This window comes from Branchiostoma lanceolatum, chromosome 4 (assembly GCF_035083965.1).
Source record: "Branchiostoma lanceolatum isolate klBraLanc5 chromosome 4, klBraLanc5.hap2, whole genome shotgun sequence".
Classification (NCBI taxonomy): Eukaryota; Metazoa; Chordata; class Leptocardii; order Amphioxiformes; family Branchiostomatidae; genus Branchiostoma; species Branchiostoma lanceolatum.
The window spans coordinates 31901788-31921818 of record NC_089725.1 but is presented as its reverse complement, the minus strand read 5'-3'; the positions used below and the strand labels follow the sequence as shown (position 1 = coordinate 31921818).

Sequence of the window (20031 nt, the reverse complement as noted above, 5' to 3'; positions counted from 1 at the left end):
TCAAATATGTGAAGATCATAAATATTGTTACATTTCTCGTATTTCTTGCTCTGTTTTTATACTTGAAAATCGGCATTTTAGTCACAGCTGCAGTGGCAGTACTTGGCGTTCCATGCATGCATATCTATGAATCCAGTGTGACGACATGATGCTAAATCCGCATGCGAGCAATGTTCCTCGCGGCTCGTAACCTGAAGGCACATCAACCCGGGAGTATCATCTTACACATTAGCCCAGGAGGATATCATATTACACGGGGCATTCAGACTAATAATCTTGGACTTTCAATACTGAGCTTAACGCTAAACCCTCATTTGAATGCTTTTGGGAGGCCGGCGGAACTTAACGTTTCGTGAGTCGTAGAGAGAAGTTTCCTCCCCGCGGCGGTATGTACCATCTCCCGCGCGTGGTTCCGCCTCGTTACCCCGGCAGAGTCCGTGCCGGGAAGGCGGCTGTGTTCGTGGTTTTGAATATGCAGTAAAAACGAGAATAGCACGCCTTCTGTTGACCTTGCTCACGGACATGGTATCAACTTGACCGTGAAGCACCTTGCAGGAGGAGGAGGAGGAAGGAGGAGGAGGGGGGAAGAAGTTTAGACACGACTCATGGGTTGGATCTAATCGTTTATCAAGAGTGAGACGAAACATTATTGTAGACATGGATCGATTTCCGGGTATACGGCATTAAACACACATGCAAAATGATACATATTATCTTCAGTGTGGTCCCAGGAATTTGCTTCTACTGGAGAAATATTGATATAGTATAGCTATTTACACTATATGGAAATTGGCGAATTTTACCAGATGTCTGCAGCAACCAGGAAAGCTGACGACTGAAAAGAACAGTTTCACTGCAAAAAGTGATACATTTTTTTTCATAACAGTCGTCGCTACTAGTTTTTTAGTCTATTATTTCTTGTGTACTTCATCAGGATAATATTGCTTTTTTCACAAAATCAAAGCATTCTTACCTGCAAGGCTAAAGGTAGCGGCTTTTCATCTGCTTTCATCGCGGTGCAGGGCAAGATGCTTCTCTGCCGCAAGGCACAACGCTGCCTCCGCTGAATGTAGTTACCCCAAAATGTTTTCTCTCTTCCTCCTCTTTTTTTTTTTTTTTTTTTTTATTTTTTTTATTTTTTTTTTATATTTTTTTTTTTTTTTTTGATATAGTATAGCTATTTACACTATATGGAAATTGGCGAATTTTACCAGATGTCTGCAGCAACCAGGAAAGCTGACGACTGAAAAGAACAGTTTCACTGCAAAAAGTGATACATTTTTTTTTCATAACAGTCGTCGCTACTAGTTTTTTAGTCTATTATTTCTTGTGTACTTCATCAGGATAATATTGCTTTTTTCACAAAATCAAAGCATTCTTACCTGCAAGGCTAAAGGTAGCGGCTTTTCATCTGCTTTCATCGCGGTGCAGGGCAAGATGCTTCTCTGCCGCAAGGCACAACGCTGCCTCCGCTGAATGTAGTTACCCCAAAATGTTTTCTCTCTTCCTCCTCTTAGAAATCACAGAACCCTCAAATGACAGAAAAAGAGAGATTTCTCCTCCTCATCGGCTTTCAAAAAAAGAAGCAAAAAAACTGATTTGTCTAGATAAAGCCAACGCTTGCATTTGAATGGTTCCTTTTGCAACAATGTCATCCACTGTCTTTTTTTCACATGCATGTTTACAATGACCATGTACTTGCAACTAGCCTTCGGGCATGAACTCGCAAGTAAAGTTCCGAGTTATACCATGTTATACTGTCCATGTCAAAATTCCAATGTACTGTCTTTGTCCTTGTCAGCAGGACTAGTCCTTTGTAATAGACACAGGCTAGTTGGGCAGCACTGGCTGTGTGTCCACTTCTGAACAGCCAAACCAATAAATAAATAAATATTGTTTTGGAACTAACGCTTTACCGATTTCCCTCACAGCTCGCCAAGCAGCTGAAGCTGAAGGACCTGAACGACATCCTGATCTACAAGCCCTTCGAGAAGGAGCCGGTAGAGATCGAGGACGATGACCCGCACGGGCTGGAGGAGCACGAGATCGAGGAGTTCATTGAGGACAACATGGAGTACGTTTTTAGTACAATGCTAAACTTTCTTCCAACACATATAGGTATACACGGATCAAATTTTTAACGACCACTGTCGCCATCTTCTGGATCAATACCGTGTATACCTTTGTGTTGGAAGAGAGTTTAGCATTGCACTGTGATTACTACCAGCACAGCATGATGAGCTTCCATGATATTGGCCATGGAGTTCGTGTGTTTGTTTTGTATCGCATGTTAGGTAAACAAACTAGCACATGAGTTCGGCAGTTAAAGTTCGTGCAAGCTGCACAAGGCATTTAGTTTGAGCTTTCACATCACCCCTGAAAATTCACGTCTGTTTGTTTGTTTGCTTGTTTTTTTTTAATAATAATAATAAGTTTATTGCAAGTTCTTGCCCGTAGGCTAATTGCAATGCATGTAACATGAAAGGACAGACAGACAGCACCAGTCATTCCATAATTTGACGGAATTTTGTTCCATACGATGAAAAATTGTTAAGACCATTCCTTCAACCTAAACGGACAAAAATCCCTGAGTAAAGATCTTAAATGTCCAAATTTGAATGAATTAATAGAGGTTTGTACAAGGTGACAGAAAAAAGAAGATTCCTTGTAGGATCTTTCCGTCAATGAGAAATGGGATGATGGTAAAAATTCAAGCTAGCTAGAACCCTTGACTATGGTAAGTAAACTGGCTCACGGCATTGCACACGAGTTCTGTACTCACTCCTGTGTGGGGGTCCTTAAATTTGCGTGACTTTCAAAAGTCAGTATCAGTCAGACAAAGACTAAGTATATTTACGGCAATTTTTGAAATCACACCGAATCACAAGCTTTGGAAGCCAACGCCGCTGTACGAATATAAGAGAGAGAGGAGAAAGACCGTAAACCTAGACATCAGTGACACCATACCATTCGCTTTAAAGTTTGTGCAAGTTGCTTTTTCGTAAATGCATCTGCCACCTAATGCTTCTCCTTACCGAAATGCACGGAGACCATATAATCTACCAGTGCTGCACTATGAAAATCCCCTTTCTAACTCAGTGTCTCTCATTTTACAGGCCAATTATTGAGAAATTCACTCTGGAAGACCTCCATCGCGTCTGGGTAGGTACACTTCCTCGCTTTTAGCGCGTCTGAAAACCCGCTCATTACCTACTATGCAGTCGGGAACCATTCTAATTATGGTCAATCATCGCAATAAGCTAAGCGTTCAGCCGGGCGTGTAAAAGCTTTCACGTTGCTGATTCGTATCTTAGCGCGGGAGACGATCGATATCGGACGTGCCATTAACCCTCTGAGATGAAGTCTGAGACGTTCACGTCGGGTTTTACGGCTCGAACAAGGCCGTGCGGAGGAGGTAAAGCCTGAGGCGGTGTTAAGGCAGGTTGTAGAATGATGTTATCTCAGCTCTTCCATCAATCTTCATCGTACTGTACCTGCACTCTTAGCTCACGCGCTAATAACGTTATAACGTTCAGTAGGAAATAGCGCTTCATGGGGTGAATCGAATATTTCAATTAGAACTGTTCTGTTGCAGGATGAAGACGAGGATGATCACATGATCGTGTTCTTCGCCGAGGAGGATGACAAAGGTGCGCATTCTGTACATCTAGTAGTAATTAACCTGTGCTGTGAATAGAAATAGGCATATATTTTGGCGCTACTGAAGCATTTTATGTTGTATAAATAGTGATCCTACAGCGGAAACCTACATTAGTAATATCTACAATTTCCTATAATGATTGTCGTTATGCCCACCCGAAACGATAACGATAATGATGATCCAACAGTAACCCTCATGTGGCTGTGTAATGACGACGTACACACATAACCATGAACATAGCCTCGAGAAAACTAAAATTGTAATGAAGATGACAGACCGCCCTATAGGTATACCTCGACTTTCTGAGACAATTCAAGATCTGCAACTGGATAAGATTATGAGATTACGTCCGGACGTTTCTAATGATATCCATCACTCGTCTTCAGCGTCACTGAGAATAAACTGTCTGGACAAATCAATACTAGTACATCTAATTGGTTGAACATGTCAAAGTCATGCTGAAGAAGGATGATGGGTGTCACTTGCACTCGAAGCGTCCGGAAGTAATCACCTAATTTCATCCAGTTGTAGAGATTAGATTGCCTTAGAATATTTTGTTTACCTGGCTGTCTAACCTTCCAAAACGAAAACCTCGCCTAGTTCGCATTACAATATGTTCAATAAGCGTTTAACTATGTTGTTGTGTAATATTGAATAGTTTAATATGTATATGATTACGCTTAATCATGGTTGATTATGTTCTTTTCAAATGTGCAGTTCAAAATGTTCAGCTATTTTTAATGATGTACATACGTCCGGGGTGAGAGTTAGAAAAGGCGATACCACTTGTTCTCTCACCCTCTCCACGTGTGTGGAGAATTTTGATAAACAAATTGCACAGTATTGCTCACTAACGGCCACTCGCACGTCCTCCCCCCCACCACAGAGGGTAAGCAGTTCCTGAAGCTGGTCGCGCAGCTCGCCCGTAAGAACGCGGACGCGGACCTGGACTTCATCTGGATCGACCCTGACGAGGTCCCGACGGTGGGTTTGCGTTTTTTGTATGTCTACAATAGTACAATGGTAGCTGTGAGGAATTGATTAATCCCTAATTGTTTGTGCTACTGCAGAGCTTTGAAGTACATTTGTTTTGTCATTGAATGTCTCACATTCAGAGTATATTACTCAGAAAGTTATAAAAGACATAAACACCTCTATTAGACGAAGAAATATATACATATACAACGTGTTGGAGTACGAGCGTACTTGACACAAGGAAACTTTCGTGCCATCTCTATCGTAATTAGCATTATGGCTGCGAGATAACCATTTTACAAGAAAATTGTTCAAAAATTGTTTTGAGTGCAGAGACTGCTGTAGTACTAAAACACACATTCTTTTACAGCTGGAGGACTACTTCGAGGAGGTGTTTGACATCGACCTGGACGAACCTCAGATCGGCGTGGTGGATCTCGATGATGTAAGTTCACACCGGCAGATTCCTGGAACGAATTTCTGGAACGAATTGACTTGACCTGACTAAAATCCCGCAACTGACAAAACAGTAACTTAGTTGCTGACATTTGTAAATACTTCAGTTCAGGAATACATGCCATTCGCAAGTTTCAAGTTCTCTGATTTCGCAGCATAAGCCTCTTTGCTTCATTTGGATGCCGTCCAAAATCGGTGGGGACTAGTGCACGTACACATTCATCTGTATCTGATACCCAGTATAACCGCCCTTCGGAGTAACACACCAGCTTAGCAGGCAGAGGCTGGTTAATATTGTTGCACTGAACGAACTGCCACATCCAACCTTTGCATAACTAACTGGAAACGTTTGCTAAAAATGTCTAATGATCATTAGAACGCCATTTTTGGACTTCCACTGTATGATAGTTCTACTAAAGTCTGGGTTTGCCACATTGGTACTTGCTAAGTTGATTATCATGATTATAACTGCAGAACGACAGCGTGTTCCTGGACCTGCCCGATGACGGGCTGCCAACTCTGGACGAGCTGCAGGCCTGGGTGGACGACATCCTTGACGGCGACATCGACTACGATGACGATGATGACGACGATGATGACGGTAAGCTATGTGTTGTTTTTAAACCCAAATCTAGTTTGGCATTAGGACACCGTGTGTGTGATGCTTTTCGTACGAATGCAAGCGTAACAGAATACGAGAAATGCCCTTGTGATTGTATTTAGATGGTTAATATATGTGTATCGAAATGATATAGCTTACCTGATAAAACCATCGTCAGAAACGCGGTACGTTGCTGAAGGGTACTAGCAAACTCATGAACTGGCCATGACCATCAACATCACAGGACGAACACCATCTGTAATTGAAATGTATAGTGGCGTTAGTTTAAGGAGAAAGAGTTTGACAACGAAACGTGGTCGGACATCAATACTTGCCATCTTGAGATATGCTTAAGTCCATAGAGATTGCGCTTGCTTTATTGCTGTCTGTCAGGCATCTGCTCAACATACCAGCAAGTGTTCGCCTGGGTGCGTTTCCGTCTCTTAAATGGTCGTCGCCATTTCAAACGGTCGTCGCCATATTGCTGACAAATTGTATCTAGAAAAAATAAAGTGCACCAGCACGTGTTCGAACCTGAGTCAAAAAGCCTAGTCTCTAGTGTCAGCTAAGACATGAAACATGCTAAAACGTACTAATGCACGAAAAAAAGCGACGACTGTTTCAAAGGGCAACGACCCTATACGAGATGGAAACAATCTTCGCTTGGCACTAGATTTCATAATTGCTAAGCCATGTTTGCCAGATCAAGTTGATTGCTGCAAATGCTTTAGTGCTTTATTTCGCATACAATTGGGTAGATGATGACGACGATGATGATGACGACGACGATGATGATGACGACGACGATGATGATGACGATGATGATGATGATGATGATGATGACGACGATGCCGATGATGATGATGATGATGACGATGATGATGATGATGACGACGATGGTGGTAGGTGATTGTAGATCAGCAAATGTAGAAGCTTTGCTTGCCTTTTAGCCGCTTCAACAACAACCGTAACCATGTGTGATCCTACAAGATCGTGGTAAGTAAGACGGACATCATCATTAACCAAGTTTTTCCTACATCATCTAAAACCTCTCTTACCCTCCAAATTTGCAGGGGTTTCACCGGTATAACAACACGCGGAAGCGATCATCCTGTTGTTATTTCTAACTATCATTCCATCACATTTTCTAACATTTCCCCCCTTTTTTTGCACGCCTAAGGGAAACAACTCCAGGCCGGGGTAGGTGGATAATCAGTTTACTTTGATACAAGAACCTACTCTTATATATGTATCTGCCATATCAGCGCATTGATCAATGCCATTGCAGAACCTAGCTAGCCAAGATGATTTCAGATAGTGTGTTCTCAAAATAGGTAAGAAAAGGAGCCCCAAAGCTGTCGAATGTACGCCAGGTTCAATGTATGACCGGAAAAGGAATTTGTCATGCAATTCCCTTCCTTCATTGCTGCACATCAAGTACAATGTCAGTAAAACCTCATTACAAACCTCTCTTCAGAGCTTGAATCTAGAATTCTGTAGCCAACCCAAAAATTGTAAACGATTAGAAGAACAACGGCTTTAGTATTTTTTGTGACACTTATATATGTCAGGAAAATTCTGCATACTAGTGTACAATAGTATCTCTACCCTATAGCCTACGAAAATATATAGGTGTACTGGTGAACCCACAGTTAAAAATCAGGTGCACATCTCCAATATTGGGTGCAAAAAATTGCACATGCCCCCAGCATTTCGAGCCCTGCTGACGTTTGCTTACATGTTCGTTACCCCCGTATAATGCTAGACCCCGATATTATTTTCTCTGAGAACTTGAGTGACGTCGACGTTTGTTTACATGTTTCCCCCGCAGATGACGACGACGATGACGACGACGACGACGATGATGAAGACGAAGACGATGACGACGAGGGTGAGTAGTGAGAACATGGTGACACGATCAAAAGTACGTCCCATTCCAAAAGTTGCGAGATTCCCCCGAGCGCTTTTGCTACAATAAAGGGCCACGCAAGTACCCTCCTCACTCCTACCGCATTAATCTGATCTACTAATCGTATACCTCATACATAACGTGTGTCGCATGGATAGTATTGTGCTGTAACTCCACCTTCGTAAGACTAGAGGCTTGAGACAGTGGATCAACCTAGTGCCGGCACACTTTCCCATCAAAGACCCTTCAGTTCCCTGCCTCTGAGAAATAGCAAATCACGGCCAAAGTTCCAAACGTGCCCTCGTATCAGGTTTCAGATGGTGTCTTCTCTTCTTCCAGGGTCCTGGATAAACGTAGATGAATGGACCAAGAAAATCAAGGATATAGTGACATAAATCCACTGTACTAGACTCTTCTCTGCGATGGGGGAGTAAAGGTATATCTCTAACGCATGCCCATGGCTACAATAAGTGTCGAACTTTCCAGCATCGTGTGCTCTTGACGTTTGTTCTCATGTTCTCTGTGCTCGTTCTTGTCCGCTTCCGCTGTGACTAGAGAGTGAAAATGCCGCTAAAGCGACGACGGAGAAAGGTAGAGGGACAACACTTTGTCGTTCTGGTCAAAGCATGGTAGTCATTGCGTGAGATGCTATCACACAACATGTACCGTAAACGTGTCCTTCATGCATCATCAACATGCTCTAACGCTAGCTGGCCCAACCTTCCGTAGAGCCCAGGCACCAGGATTGACCCATTACATGATTTATGATATCTATATTGATTTAGGTATGATGGTATGATAAGTTATCACATAGCCTTTTTCATCTGTCCTGAGATTTAAATACACTTATCTCTTTTGGTGATGAGTTTAAGATGGCCCGTGATATTCGTGTCCGAATTTGAATTTCATGGACTCTTAATAAGCTCAAGCGTAAGCAGCATCTTTGTATCTTATCATCAAGTGTACTTGTACATGAACGCATCAACTGCGATTATCTGATATGTAAGTAATTTCAAATATGGAACCGAATATGGCGGCGGGCACACAAGTGAGGTCACATGTATACGTATACGCTTTATACGCATATACTTTGCGGTTTAGCCACGCTTCTCCCTAACGTTTCATCTTCCAACCTCTCTCCTGTCCTCTCGCTGTAGCGGCCACTGTCAAGAGACGGAAGCTCCTCGCCGTAGGTTCGTACCCATCCTTCTGACATCTCTTTTTAATCGAACTTTACTTACAAAATCATCAAATACGCGGGTGGCATTGGTCAATGTGCTTTGCTCTCAACCTTTCCCTGCACATTTTATTCCCATGTAACCTAAGATTTGGGCAGCTTGTTCATGACCCTGCCTTCCACACTTTCAAGCATAGATTTATGATTTTTTTCTTCATTGCCATCGTTAAGTTCTGCTTCAAGCTTCTTAGCAGCTTTGTGTATATAACAAATTGCAGATGACGAGGATGATGATGATGATGATGACGACGATGATGATGATGACGACGACGACGATGATGACGATGACGACGACGATGATGATGATGATGATGACGATGGTACTCTACGATAAATTATGCGGCAATTTTCTTTATTATTCATGGGTAATTTAACAATGATACGCTTTGCAATTCTGTGACGCCAGCATAGGTCTTGCTTCTAGCTTCTTAGACGCTTTATGTGCATAACAATTTACAGATGACGACGACGATGATGATGATGATGATGATGATGATGACGATGATGATGATGATGATGATGATGACGACGATGATGACGACGATGATGATGACGACGACGACGATGATGATGATGACGATGATGATGATGATGATGACGATGATGATGATGACGACGACGACGACGACGATGGTACTCGAGATTTGGCGGCAAACGCCCCGTTCCTTCGTGCTTATTTGCACTAACAATATTGTGCTGCACAAGCCAGCTATTGGCTTCTGCTGAGTTCTCCCTAACAGTGCAAGTCACAGGCTGTGTGCTGCTGACACGATGCAACAATTTAGACTCGTTAAGCATCATGTTGTTAGATAGGTACTTTACAGATCTGCACAAATTCTAAAAACTTTTCTGTTTTCTATTTGCAGATGACGACGATGATGATGATGACGACGACGACGATGATGACGACGATGATGATGATGATGACGACGACGATGATGATGACGACGACGATGATGATGACGATGATGATGATGACGACGACGATGATGATGACGACGACGACGACGATGATGATGACGACGATGATGATGATGACGATGATGACGACGATGATGATGATGACGATGATGATGATGATGATGATGACGATGATAGTGATGACGATGATGACGACGATGATGATGATGACGACGATGATGATGATGATGACGATGATGATGATGATGACGATGATGACGACCATGAAGAATTGTAAATTTGTACCAAAAAAAAAGAAACATTTTACCATCACATTTGCTATTATGCATAGACTCTGTACAGGATCCTTTAACTATGCTTGTATATGTTCTCCGATTAGATAGACCTGGATCCGTTGGTAACTTACAAACGTCCCTTGTCATAACAATCTGTCTATGGCTCTCCTCAGCAAAATGTTGTGTATAAAGCGAATAAAGCTGGGGGAGTTGCAATCAATGTAGATTAGGATAGCGTGTCCGTCCCCTTGGTGCAATAGGCTACAACCAGGGGGAACGGTCGTATTTGCTGCTCTGCATACCTCAGAACTATGCACACTTTCGGCTGAAAATGAAACCTAATAGATGATATCATTTTATAGAGATGTCTATTTGAGATTCCAAGGGACCTACAAACTGTTGACCAAGTACCTCAAGCCGGTGTCTGTCGAATTGGAGAGAAACAAGATTTATTTTGGATATTTCAGGAACAGTTCGGGATAATGACTGACAAAATGATATTATTACGAAAAGCAGGCCAAGGCCTGCTGTTCTTTACTCGCAATAAGTCATGTCGCCGAAGGTTTTGTCTGGCGACGCTGGTGTCGCCAGAGTCTCGAACGTTCCGGTCCTCTTCGACACGATGCCGCGAGGAGTAGGTAACGGTCTGACGTCAGCAGCCTCAGCCTGCGGGCCAGTGTGCCGCCAACATGTCAGCAATGCAGCTGTATTTGGCACGGACCTGCTGCGGCTGCCAGTTACAGCCGGGCTAGCGGAATGTTGTCCTCCATTCTGGGCTGTACAAACTGCACCGATCCTATCTTTAAGCATACCTTAAAGCCCGCGTAGTGGTCCTTTTTTTACTCGAGTGAAAAAATAGACCATTTACGCATACTTTAAGGTGTGCTAAAGGATCGGATTCCATGCAGTTTTTGTAGCGGAGGATCTACGATGCGTAGGAGGGTGGAATAAATTCTTTAGATGGCCTTATGGTTCTGACTTTATAGACATTTAGCTACAGAGTTAAAACAACTGTTTAGGCAGGTTAGTAGGCGGTTAGAACGGTGCTGATTTCTTGATTGTGGATAACAGAGAAAGAGTGACTATGTTAATTTTCCGGAAGAATAAAGTATTTCCCAACCAAGAGGCAGTGTCTTTTGTTGATCGCGTCCATCTGCTAGACAAGTATCAAACGACAACGAATTATGAATTATTTATACATTGTCATAGAACTGCCATGTAATGACTAGGAATCATCACCTGAGTACGTTGTACAGTTTGCTGAACGAAAACAAAAGGTGTAAAATAATTGCAGAAGCCATGTAGGATTCGTCACAATGAGCGAAAGATGACATGAGCATGTATTTGGATTTTTTTTATTTTTGGTTACTGAATGAGAGACCCATTGGTCGGAATGACGAAATGACAGCTTGCCCAATATAGCTTCTACGCAGACCATCGATTCTCCTCCTTATATCGGAACAGAACTTCGCTCTCCTCTGAAGAGATGCTGCTCCATTATTTACTGATACAGACTATCGATGAGACTACAGACTCGAGCCACCTCCCAGACAGCGGGGTTCTGCACGTAATTACGTTATTTCATTATTCATGCCCGCTGCGGAGGAAGTCATCAATTCCACACCAATTTGTTTCACAAGAGCCCTACTGAGGCCTCCAACATTGAATTAACCAGTGACCTTCTGCGCCGTAAAACTTTGGAAGGCGACAGCTTCTAACGTTATCTGTCAATTGATAAGAGGCGGGAGTATCACATTACCCCCAGCTTCAACTTCCTAAGGGGTCTGATAAACATACCCCATCCAAAGGCGCCAGGCAGATGGTGAAGGTCAAACAGAAAACTTGTGAAATCTGTCAGTGACTCCTGGGAACATGGCGTTCATAAGCCTGTTCAGAGTTTCCAGTGCTCATGAGCAACGTGATGCATTGTGGTCTAAACTCGAAATCTGTCACTGTCACTCCTGGGAACATGGCGTTCATAAGCCTGTTCAGAGTCCCAAGTGCTCATGCGCAGCGTGATGCATTGTGGTCTAAAGTCGAAATCTGTCAGTCACTCCTGGGAACATGGCGTTCATAAGCCTGTTCAGAGTCCCAAGTGCTCATGAGCAGCGTGATGCATTGTGGTCTAAAGTCGAAATCTGTCAGTCACTACTGGGAACATGGCGTTCATAAGCCTGTTCAGAGTCCCAAGTGCTCATGAGCAACGTGATGCATTGTGGTCTAAACTCGAAATCTGTCACTGTCACTCCTAAGAACATGGCGTTCATAAGCCTGTTCAGAGTCCCAAGTGCTCATGAGCAACGTGATGCATTGTGGTCTAAACTCGAAATCTGTCACTGTCACTCCTGGGAACATGGCGTTCATAAGCCTGTTCAGAGTCCCAAGTGCTCATGAGCAACGTGATGCATTGTGGTCTAAACTCGAAATCTGTCACTGTCACTCCTGGGAACATGGCGTTCATAAGCCTGTTCAGAGTCCCAAGTGCTCATGAGCAACGTGATGCATTGTGGTCTAAACTCGAAATCTGTCACTGTCACTCCTAAGAACATGGCGTTCATAAGCCTGTTCAGAGTCCCAAGTGCTCATGAGCAACGTGATGCATTGTGGTCTAAACTCGAAATCTGTCACTGTCACTCCTGGGAACATGGCGTTCATAAGCCTGTTCAGAGTCCCAAGTGCTCATGCGCAGCGTGATGCATTGTGGTCTAAAGTCGAAATCTGTCAGTCACTCCTGGGAACATGGCGTTCATAAGCCTGTTCAGAGTCCCAAGTGCTCATGAGCAGCGTGATGCATTGTGGTCTAAAGTCGAAATCTGTCAGTCACTACTGGGAACATGGCGTTCATAAGCCTGTTCAGAGTCCCAAGTCCTCATGAGCAACGTGATGCATTGTGGTCTAAAGTCGAAATCTGTCACTGTCACTCCTAAGAACATGGCGTTCATAAGCCTGTTCAGAGTCCCAAGTGCTCATGAGCAACGTGATGCATTGTGGTCTAAACTCGAAATCTGTCACTGTCACTCCTAAGAACATGGCGTTCATAAGCCTGTTCAGAGTCCCAAGTGCTCATGAGCAACGTGATGCATTGTGGTCTAAACTCGAAATCTGTCACTGTCACTCCTGGGAACATGGCGTTCATAAGCCTGTTCAGAGTCCCAAGTGCTCATGTGCAGCGTGATGCATTGTGGTCTAATGTCGAAATCCGTCAGTCACTCCTGGGAACGTGGCGTTCATAAGCCTGTTCAGAGTTTCCAGTGCCCATGTGCAGCGTGATGCATTGTGGTCTAATGTCGAAATCCGTCAGTCACTCCTAGGAACGTGGCGTTCATAAGCCTGTTCAGAGTTTCCAGTGCCCATGTGCAGCGTGATGCATTGTGGTCTAAAGTCGAAATCCGTCAGTCACTCCTGGGAACATGGCGTTCATAAGCCTGTTCAGAGTTTCCAGTGCTCATGTGCATTGTGATGCATTGTGGTCTAATGTCGAGGTATAAGGCCCCTGGGCATTCTATATCAATATTGACAGTAGACGACGATGCATCCCATTGTGTATGGGGGTATCGGAGTAAACATACCTACACATGTTAGATCAGAAAAAAGGAGATGTGTGGGGGGGGTGGTATTGTAATGGTTTACATCCTCTCCGTCAGTCACTGGGGCTTCAAGACCCTCTTGAAATAGAAGAAATTACTTTTTAATTTTTTTTGTACTTTCGTATCGAGCAACCCCCTTATGTTATACAATGTAAAGCTCAGATTTTGCACTTTTAAAAAAGATATCACACATTTGGCCCTGTGTTTTTTTTAAAATGATTATATATGGCAATAATACAATAAAATACACTTTTGTTACAAACTTTTTATTGTGGTACTTGTTAAAAATATGAAGTGCTAAAAGAGATAACTAAAAGTTCCTGTTAAGCCTTTACAACATAAACGTTACATACATAATAAAAGAAAACCCAGTTACTAACATAGCTTATTTTATTAACTAGATATTGTCCTGGGTGCTTATCTGACATATATTTAATATCTTATCTATCTTCTTGCAGGAACGACAGAAAGCGTACAACGCCTTCCTTTAAAAGTGAACCATAACTTCAAAACAAGAGCTATAATGTCATACACGCATAAAAACCAATAAAGCATAAAATTTGCTGAGGCACCAATGAATTATCAGCACCATGGCGATAAAGTGAAAGAGTATTGCATTACAGCTATACCTATGGTAACACTTCATCTAAAAATCACGGCACATGTCCAACACCATGTACCCATCAGATATTATATGACATAATGATGAATTACAGACACGACTACTTAAAGGCACTGTTGCATACGTGGTAAGACACGACCAGATTACACTCAACCACCCGGCAACGCCATCGAGACCTAGCAGGCGGTACTGCAGCTTGTAGCATACAGAGTAAGACATACGAATTGCATCTTTCTAATTGTTACATTTTTTTAAGGTCAAAAGCACTAAATCATCAATCGTGCAATTGTATATGACAGCTGGTACACGCGTGCGTAGATCGGCTACAGGGGATGTTCATCCTTTGTTTGCGAATTTCAAGGTCTTTAATGTCTACAGCGCAGTCTCCATTTCAATGACGTCATGTGGTAGCAGTTGCAGCAGCCTCTTTTCTAACCCATCTGGAGTCGGTCTTGTACCTGGAACGTCGCGCCAACACGACCTCATCAGTCGGTACAGGTCCTCTGGACATCCCGGCGGCCTCTCGAGACGTACTCCTCGCTCCAGAATCCCGACCATCTGGAGAAAGTCCAGCTGAATCCTGCCATCATAGCACGGGTCTTTCCCCAGCGTGGCGATCTCCCACAGCAGCACGCCGAAGGACCAGACGTCACTCTGACAGGTGTACTCACCGGTCTCGATGGACTCCAGCGCCATCCACTTCAGCGGAAGGAGTTCGTCCACGCCTGGACGGTTGCATCGGACATACTGAGTAGTGGCATAGACATCTCTGGCCAGTCCAAAGTCAGCCAACTTGGCCACGTCATCGGCAGTGATCAGAACATTGCGAGCGGCCACGTCACGATGGGCGATTCTCAAGCGTTCCAGTTCTTGAAGAGCTCGTGATATGTGAACTGCGTATCCAAGAAGGTTTCCAAGTAGGTTTTCCTGACGGGCGTTCTTTATCCCCCGTAAGAAACCGAGCAGATCCCCTTTTGGGGCATATTCCAGAAGAATGTACTTCTCTACAGACTTGGTGATGAGCCCCACAAGTCGAACAATGTTGGACTCACGGCGATCGCCACTTTGCTCCTGGTGCACAGTTACCAGAATGGCTGCTTCTCTGTAGAAGTCTCGGTAGGACTGGGAGTCCTCAACGCGAACTGTCTTGGCGGCAACGTCTAGCTCTCCCTGAGGTGTGTGGAGTCGTGCCCTTCTGACGAGCCCAAACATCCCTTCTCCTATCAGGGCACCAGGAGTAAGATGGCTGATCTTTTTCTCCCAAGGTCTGAGCCAGCCCGGCTGTAGGCTCTGAGCTAGGTCGTGCTCCATTTTACTCAGCTCACGCAGAACTTCGGCTTCGTGGTCTTCCCGTTTCAAGGACTGACCTGTCTTATAGAGCACGATTAGAACTACGGTAACAACTAGGATTATGGAGCCCAGGGGAACAAGAATTTCTATCAGCGACGTAGTCTGAATGACTACCGTACGGTAGTGAAGTTTGTCACAGTTCCTCCCTTCCCATGGTGGCACACACGCACAGCTGCCGTCCACGTGGTGACAAGTGGCGTTGTTCTCACAGCTGCAAACCTGCCGGCACCGCCAGCCGTACCTGCTTTTGGGACAGGCTCCGTCACAGTTCCATCCGTACCAGCCGGGCGTGCAGTTACAACTGCCGTCGTCAGGGCTACAGCTCGCCCCATGTTGACAGCCACAGGTCTTTGCACAGCCTTTACCGTACGTGCCCTCCGGACACTGTGTCTGACACCTGGTTCCGGTCCATCCCGGGGGACACGCACAACCAGCCCACCGGTCACAGCTGGCACCATGTAGGCAATCACAAGATTCATCACAGAGTTGACCTTTTCTATTTGGTGGACAGTTGACGTTTAACACTATTGTTGCATTGAAGACTTTTCCATCTTTGTCTCCGGCCTGACACGTATAGCGACCTTCGTCCTGTAACTGTGCATTGATCATAGCCTTTATGTTCAACTGATTTACGCCTTCACTCGTGATCTCGGATGCATTTGGGAACTGCAACGACAGAGTGTCGACATCAATGTGGTACGCACGGCAGTGAATTGTCACGTTGGTGGAAATGTAGATGGCCGCCGGATCGCTAGGTGTCGTTGTTACTGCAATATCAGGCTTAGGAATGTCACAGGCTACACCTTGCCAGCCGTGTTGACATTTACACGCCCCATTAAACCCATGACAGCGGGCGCCGTTCTTACAGATACAGTTTTTGTTGCAGAGTAAGCCGTATTTTCCAACAGGACAGCCTTGCGGATGGACGTCTATGTTTAACGACTGTACGTGTGCAAGTCTAATCGGGGTTGGGTGTGTACTTACTCTAAACGATTTTCCAATAGGCGGAAATTTGCAGACAAAACGTACTGTGCTCTTTGCTTGGAATGTCCAAGTAAACATGTAAATAAATTTGAGATAACCTGAATATCGTTCCCGGACAAAGCTCAGAAGCGATTGACCCATCGATGATGTAGAAAACAGGCTGATAGAAAGTTCTGAATTTCTGACGTCCGCACGACAAGATAAGTTACGGAACTTCCCGTCCCGCAGTTGGTATGCAGCTACTAAATCATTCAGGGAACGGACAATCCACAACTCCTGAACCTGGCAATTACCGTTTTCCTTGTAGGGCAGGAGAGCATCAGACCTTCTGTTCCAATTGTCGAGAGAACTGCCTAACGTATTTCTGAACGCGAACACGTCTCCAGTATCCGTCTCGGCTTCCATGTTTCCGTCAGCTCTGAACAGAAATTCTCCGGTGTCCTTACCGGTGGGGTTGATCGGAGTTTCACACGTCTCGTTATACACGGGAGGGTAGCCCGAGACGTCGGTAACCTGTATAGCCACACTCGTAACTTCTCGGTGGAAACTGACGCGAATCTTGATGGTGTATTCCGACCGTACTGACCAGTCCAGGGGGTTGGCGACCTCAAGGGTGCACTCCTTAGTCAGAAGGAACCTGTCGTACGGATCTCCCTCCGTTTTCACACACAGAAGTTCCGCTTTCTGCATGGCCAGCCAGTGTCGCACACCGACAACCTCTGTCCCGACTTCAGCATTTTCAGGCACGGAAACGTGGAAGCTGCGCCCCTCCGCTAACCTGGCCCGACTAAAGACGACGTAGACACTAATCAGAAATGTAAGTATCAGGTTAACTGCCATGACGCGGCCGTCCTCTCACAGGGAGGTTACAGACAGTGATCACGAGAAACCGCGAACCCAAACAGGGACACTAAAACTGCACCGGCGAGTGACACCTTGCTGTCATTACTGACGTCATCATACCATAATTATTCATTGCCTTAGGGAATCTGTATCTTGTATCTCTACAGAAAGTCAGTATTGTCTGACAGCATTAACCTCGTCAAACCTTACTCATCGCTCGGGGCAGTTCCTTTTTTTCACTGTTCAGTACACACAGTCAGGGCTGCCCAACTAGCCAGTGGCTATTACAAAGGGCTAGCCCTGCTGACAGGGACAAGACAGTACATTGGAATTTTGACATGGGCAGAATAACAAGCTATAACAATATTCTAAGTACGTGTACAAACAAAAACTATTGTACATAAATGTTTCAAAATAATATCAAATTATGTTTTTTACTGTTCTTCTTTATTTGCCACAAGTCAGTATTGTCTATCAGTATTGACCTCTTTTATCCTATAACCATTACATAAAAAAGCTTCCGTTTTTTCTTATCTTGTTCTGTATCTACAACAAGTCAGTCTGTCACTATCATACCCATAACCATCGCCCGAGGCACTTCCGTTTTTTCAAGCTTGTTCTGTATTCACAAGCTATCGCCATCTTGACTCTTACATGATAGTGATGTCCTTGACATAGAGATATCGTAGGAGACAGGGGGCCGCCATCTTGGATTTACCGCTCATGTCACGTGACCACCTACTGGTCCGACAAAATAGTCAGAATCGCATGTATTCCGTGAAACTCGTGTACGTTCCGTAAAATTCGTGTGAATTCCGTAAAATCTGTATGCTTCTTAGTAGTGGATCGTATGGATTCCGTAAAACTCGGATGGATACTTTGACAACCCCTGAAATTCGGGCGTTTATTATGCGGAGGTCGCCACCTGAGTAAACGCATGGCAAGGTGTGGGACAACTACATACACTCGCGTCTCATGTGCAGCCTAGTAGCTGCTCAATTTCCAATAACATGATAGTTTATCAACGACAGTTCAAAGTAATATGTTATTCAATATAAAACGCATTCTAACAGCGCACGGAATAAGGGGGTTTATGTGTGTTTGTGGAGGGTAACCTCGTAGCAACCTGTCCAATGTTAATCCATTGCATTAATTAACCTCCTACCTGTACGGGAGCCATTCTAGCTGTCAAAAAATGGTACATACCTGCGTGCCATGGTGCAGTTTCTAATGAGGGGACACCAAATGAACGTTCAATTGCAACACATAAAAAAATCACTCCAAGATACAAGACTTTATTGGATATCGCAGTGTTGCCACTAAATCAAAAACACTTCAAAACACATTTACCTAAAGTTTAAAGCCTTAACCCTTAACCCCCGCTGCAAAGCTGGATTTGTCAGGTTTCCTTGGTAATAATAGCAGGAGATCATCTCCAACATTCAAAAGTCCATTCGGAAGACTGAAATGACACCCTGCCCCCCCCCCCCCCCCCCCCCCGTTCTAAAGGGTCAGCCCAGCTAAAGAGAAAGCAGGGCCATCTCATTTAGGGGTCAATTTCTGGCCAACACAAGGCAAAGGTCAGAAAGTTATTTGGCCATGATTCTAGAAAAACACATTCCTCTGTCCTCCTTAGCAGAAACCTGGACCTTTCGGAGCAAAGTTTGCTTTAGGCCACAGCAAGTGAATTTTATGGATGACATCCTCGCAGACTCCAAAATTAATGAGATAGGGCGAAAAAAAAACAAGGCGGGCCAAAAAAAACAAGATTCCAATATTTTCAAATTTTGAGATCATAAGTCTTGTTAAACAAGAATTGAGGCGAGGAAATATGATATCATGACCAACAAGTCTTTTATTCCCGTATTCAACCAATGAGGTTTCATATATAATATAAAACCTCCTTGATTTAATGTAAACATGTCATTGTAGATGTGTAAACATCTCAATAGACTAACTACAACAAATGCAGAAAAGAGCTTGTTGTACCATCATCTAAAGCAACTACAATGGGAATTCACATGCGATGAAACACCTTGTGTATACAGCTCAATTAACTAGGTCCTTGCTAGAACAAATGCAGAAAACAGCTTGTTATTATACCATCATGGGCAGGAACTACACTGGGTATTCATATGCAATGAAACACCTTAGACTGTCAACATTAAACTGTTCTTGAAGATGTGCATACAGCTCAGTTAACTAGAACAAACGCAGAAAACAGCTTGTCATACCATCATGGGCAGGAACTACACTGGGTATTCATATGCAATGAAATACCTTAGACTGTCAACGTCTACGACATATTTGCCAATTTTTGGCATGTTGACCACCGTCGGAGGGCAATGAAATTTCTTGTTTTTTATTTCGAAATCAGGCGAAAATTAATGAGCGCGCTGATGTCATCCATAAAAATTACTTGCTGTGGCCTTAGAAAAATATTCTTTAAAAAATTTATGTAATTCGATGCGCACGGTGCACTCTACTGCGCAACTCAAAGTACTCAACATCAAGGCTAAATACATTTATGCCTTGCAAAAACTGGTAAGAAATTATACTGGTACAGGGAAGTGGACGCTATACTAGTAGGCATCTAGGGGATGGTAGCAT

At 43.9% G+C, this 20031-nt stretch overlaps 1 protein-coding gene across 11 annotated transcripts in view; it reads left to right on the top strand.

The window, feature by feature from the left end:
- LOC136434041 (calsequestrin-1-like) overlaps positions 1-11158 on the top strand; it is a 33968-nt gene extending 22810 nt beyond the window's left edge. The window contains exons 6-16 of one of the 11 annotated variants that reach the window (XM_066426705.1): positions 1932-2074; positions 3117-3162; positions 3596-3650; positions 4548-4645; positions 5007-5081; positions 5567-5693; positions 7525-7584; positions 8158-8193; positions 8760-8795; positions 9362-9383; positions 9459-9540. In XM_066426705.1, the coding sequence (XP_066282802.1) occupies positions 1932-2074; positions 3117-3162; positions 3596-3650; positions 4548-4645; positions 5007-5081; positions 5567-5693; positions 7525-7584; positions 8158-8193; positions 8760-8795; positions 9362-9383; positions 9459-9525 (765 nt within the window). In that variant the 3' untranslated portion in view covers positions 9526-9540. Of the gene's footprint in view, positions 1-1931; positions 2075-3116; positions 3163-3595; positions 3651-4547; positions 4646-5006; positions 5082-5566; positions 5694-6451; positions 6619-7524; positions 7585-8157; positions 8194-8759; positions 8796-9057; positions 9189-9361; positions 9384-9458; positions 9541-9705 lie in introns of those variants that run through there. The other 10 variants (XM_066426699.1, XM_066426708.1, XM_066426704.1 and 7 more) reach the window with 10 other exon arrangements.
- The last annotated feature ends 8873 nt before the right edge of the window (positions 11159-20031 follow it).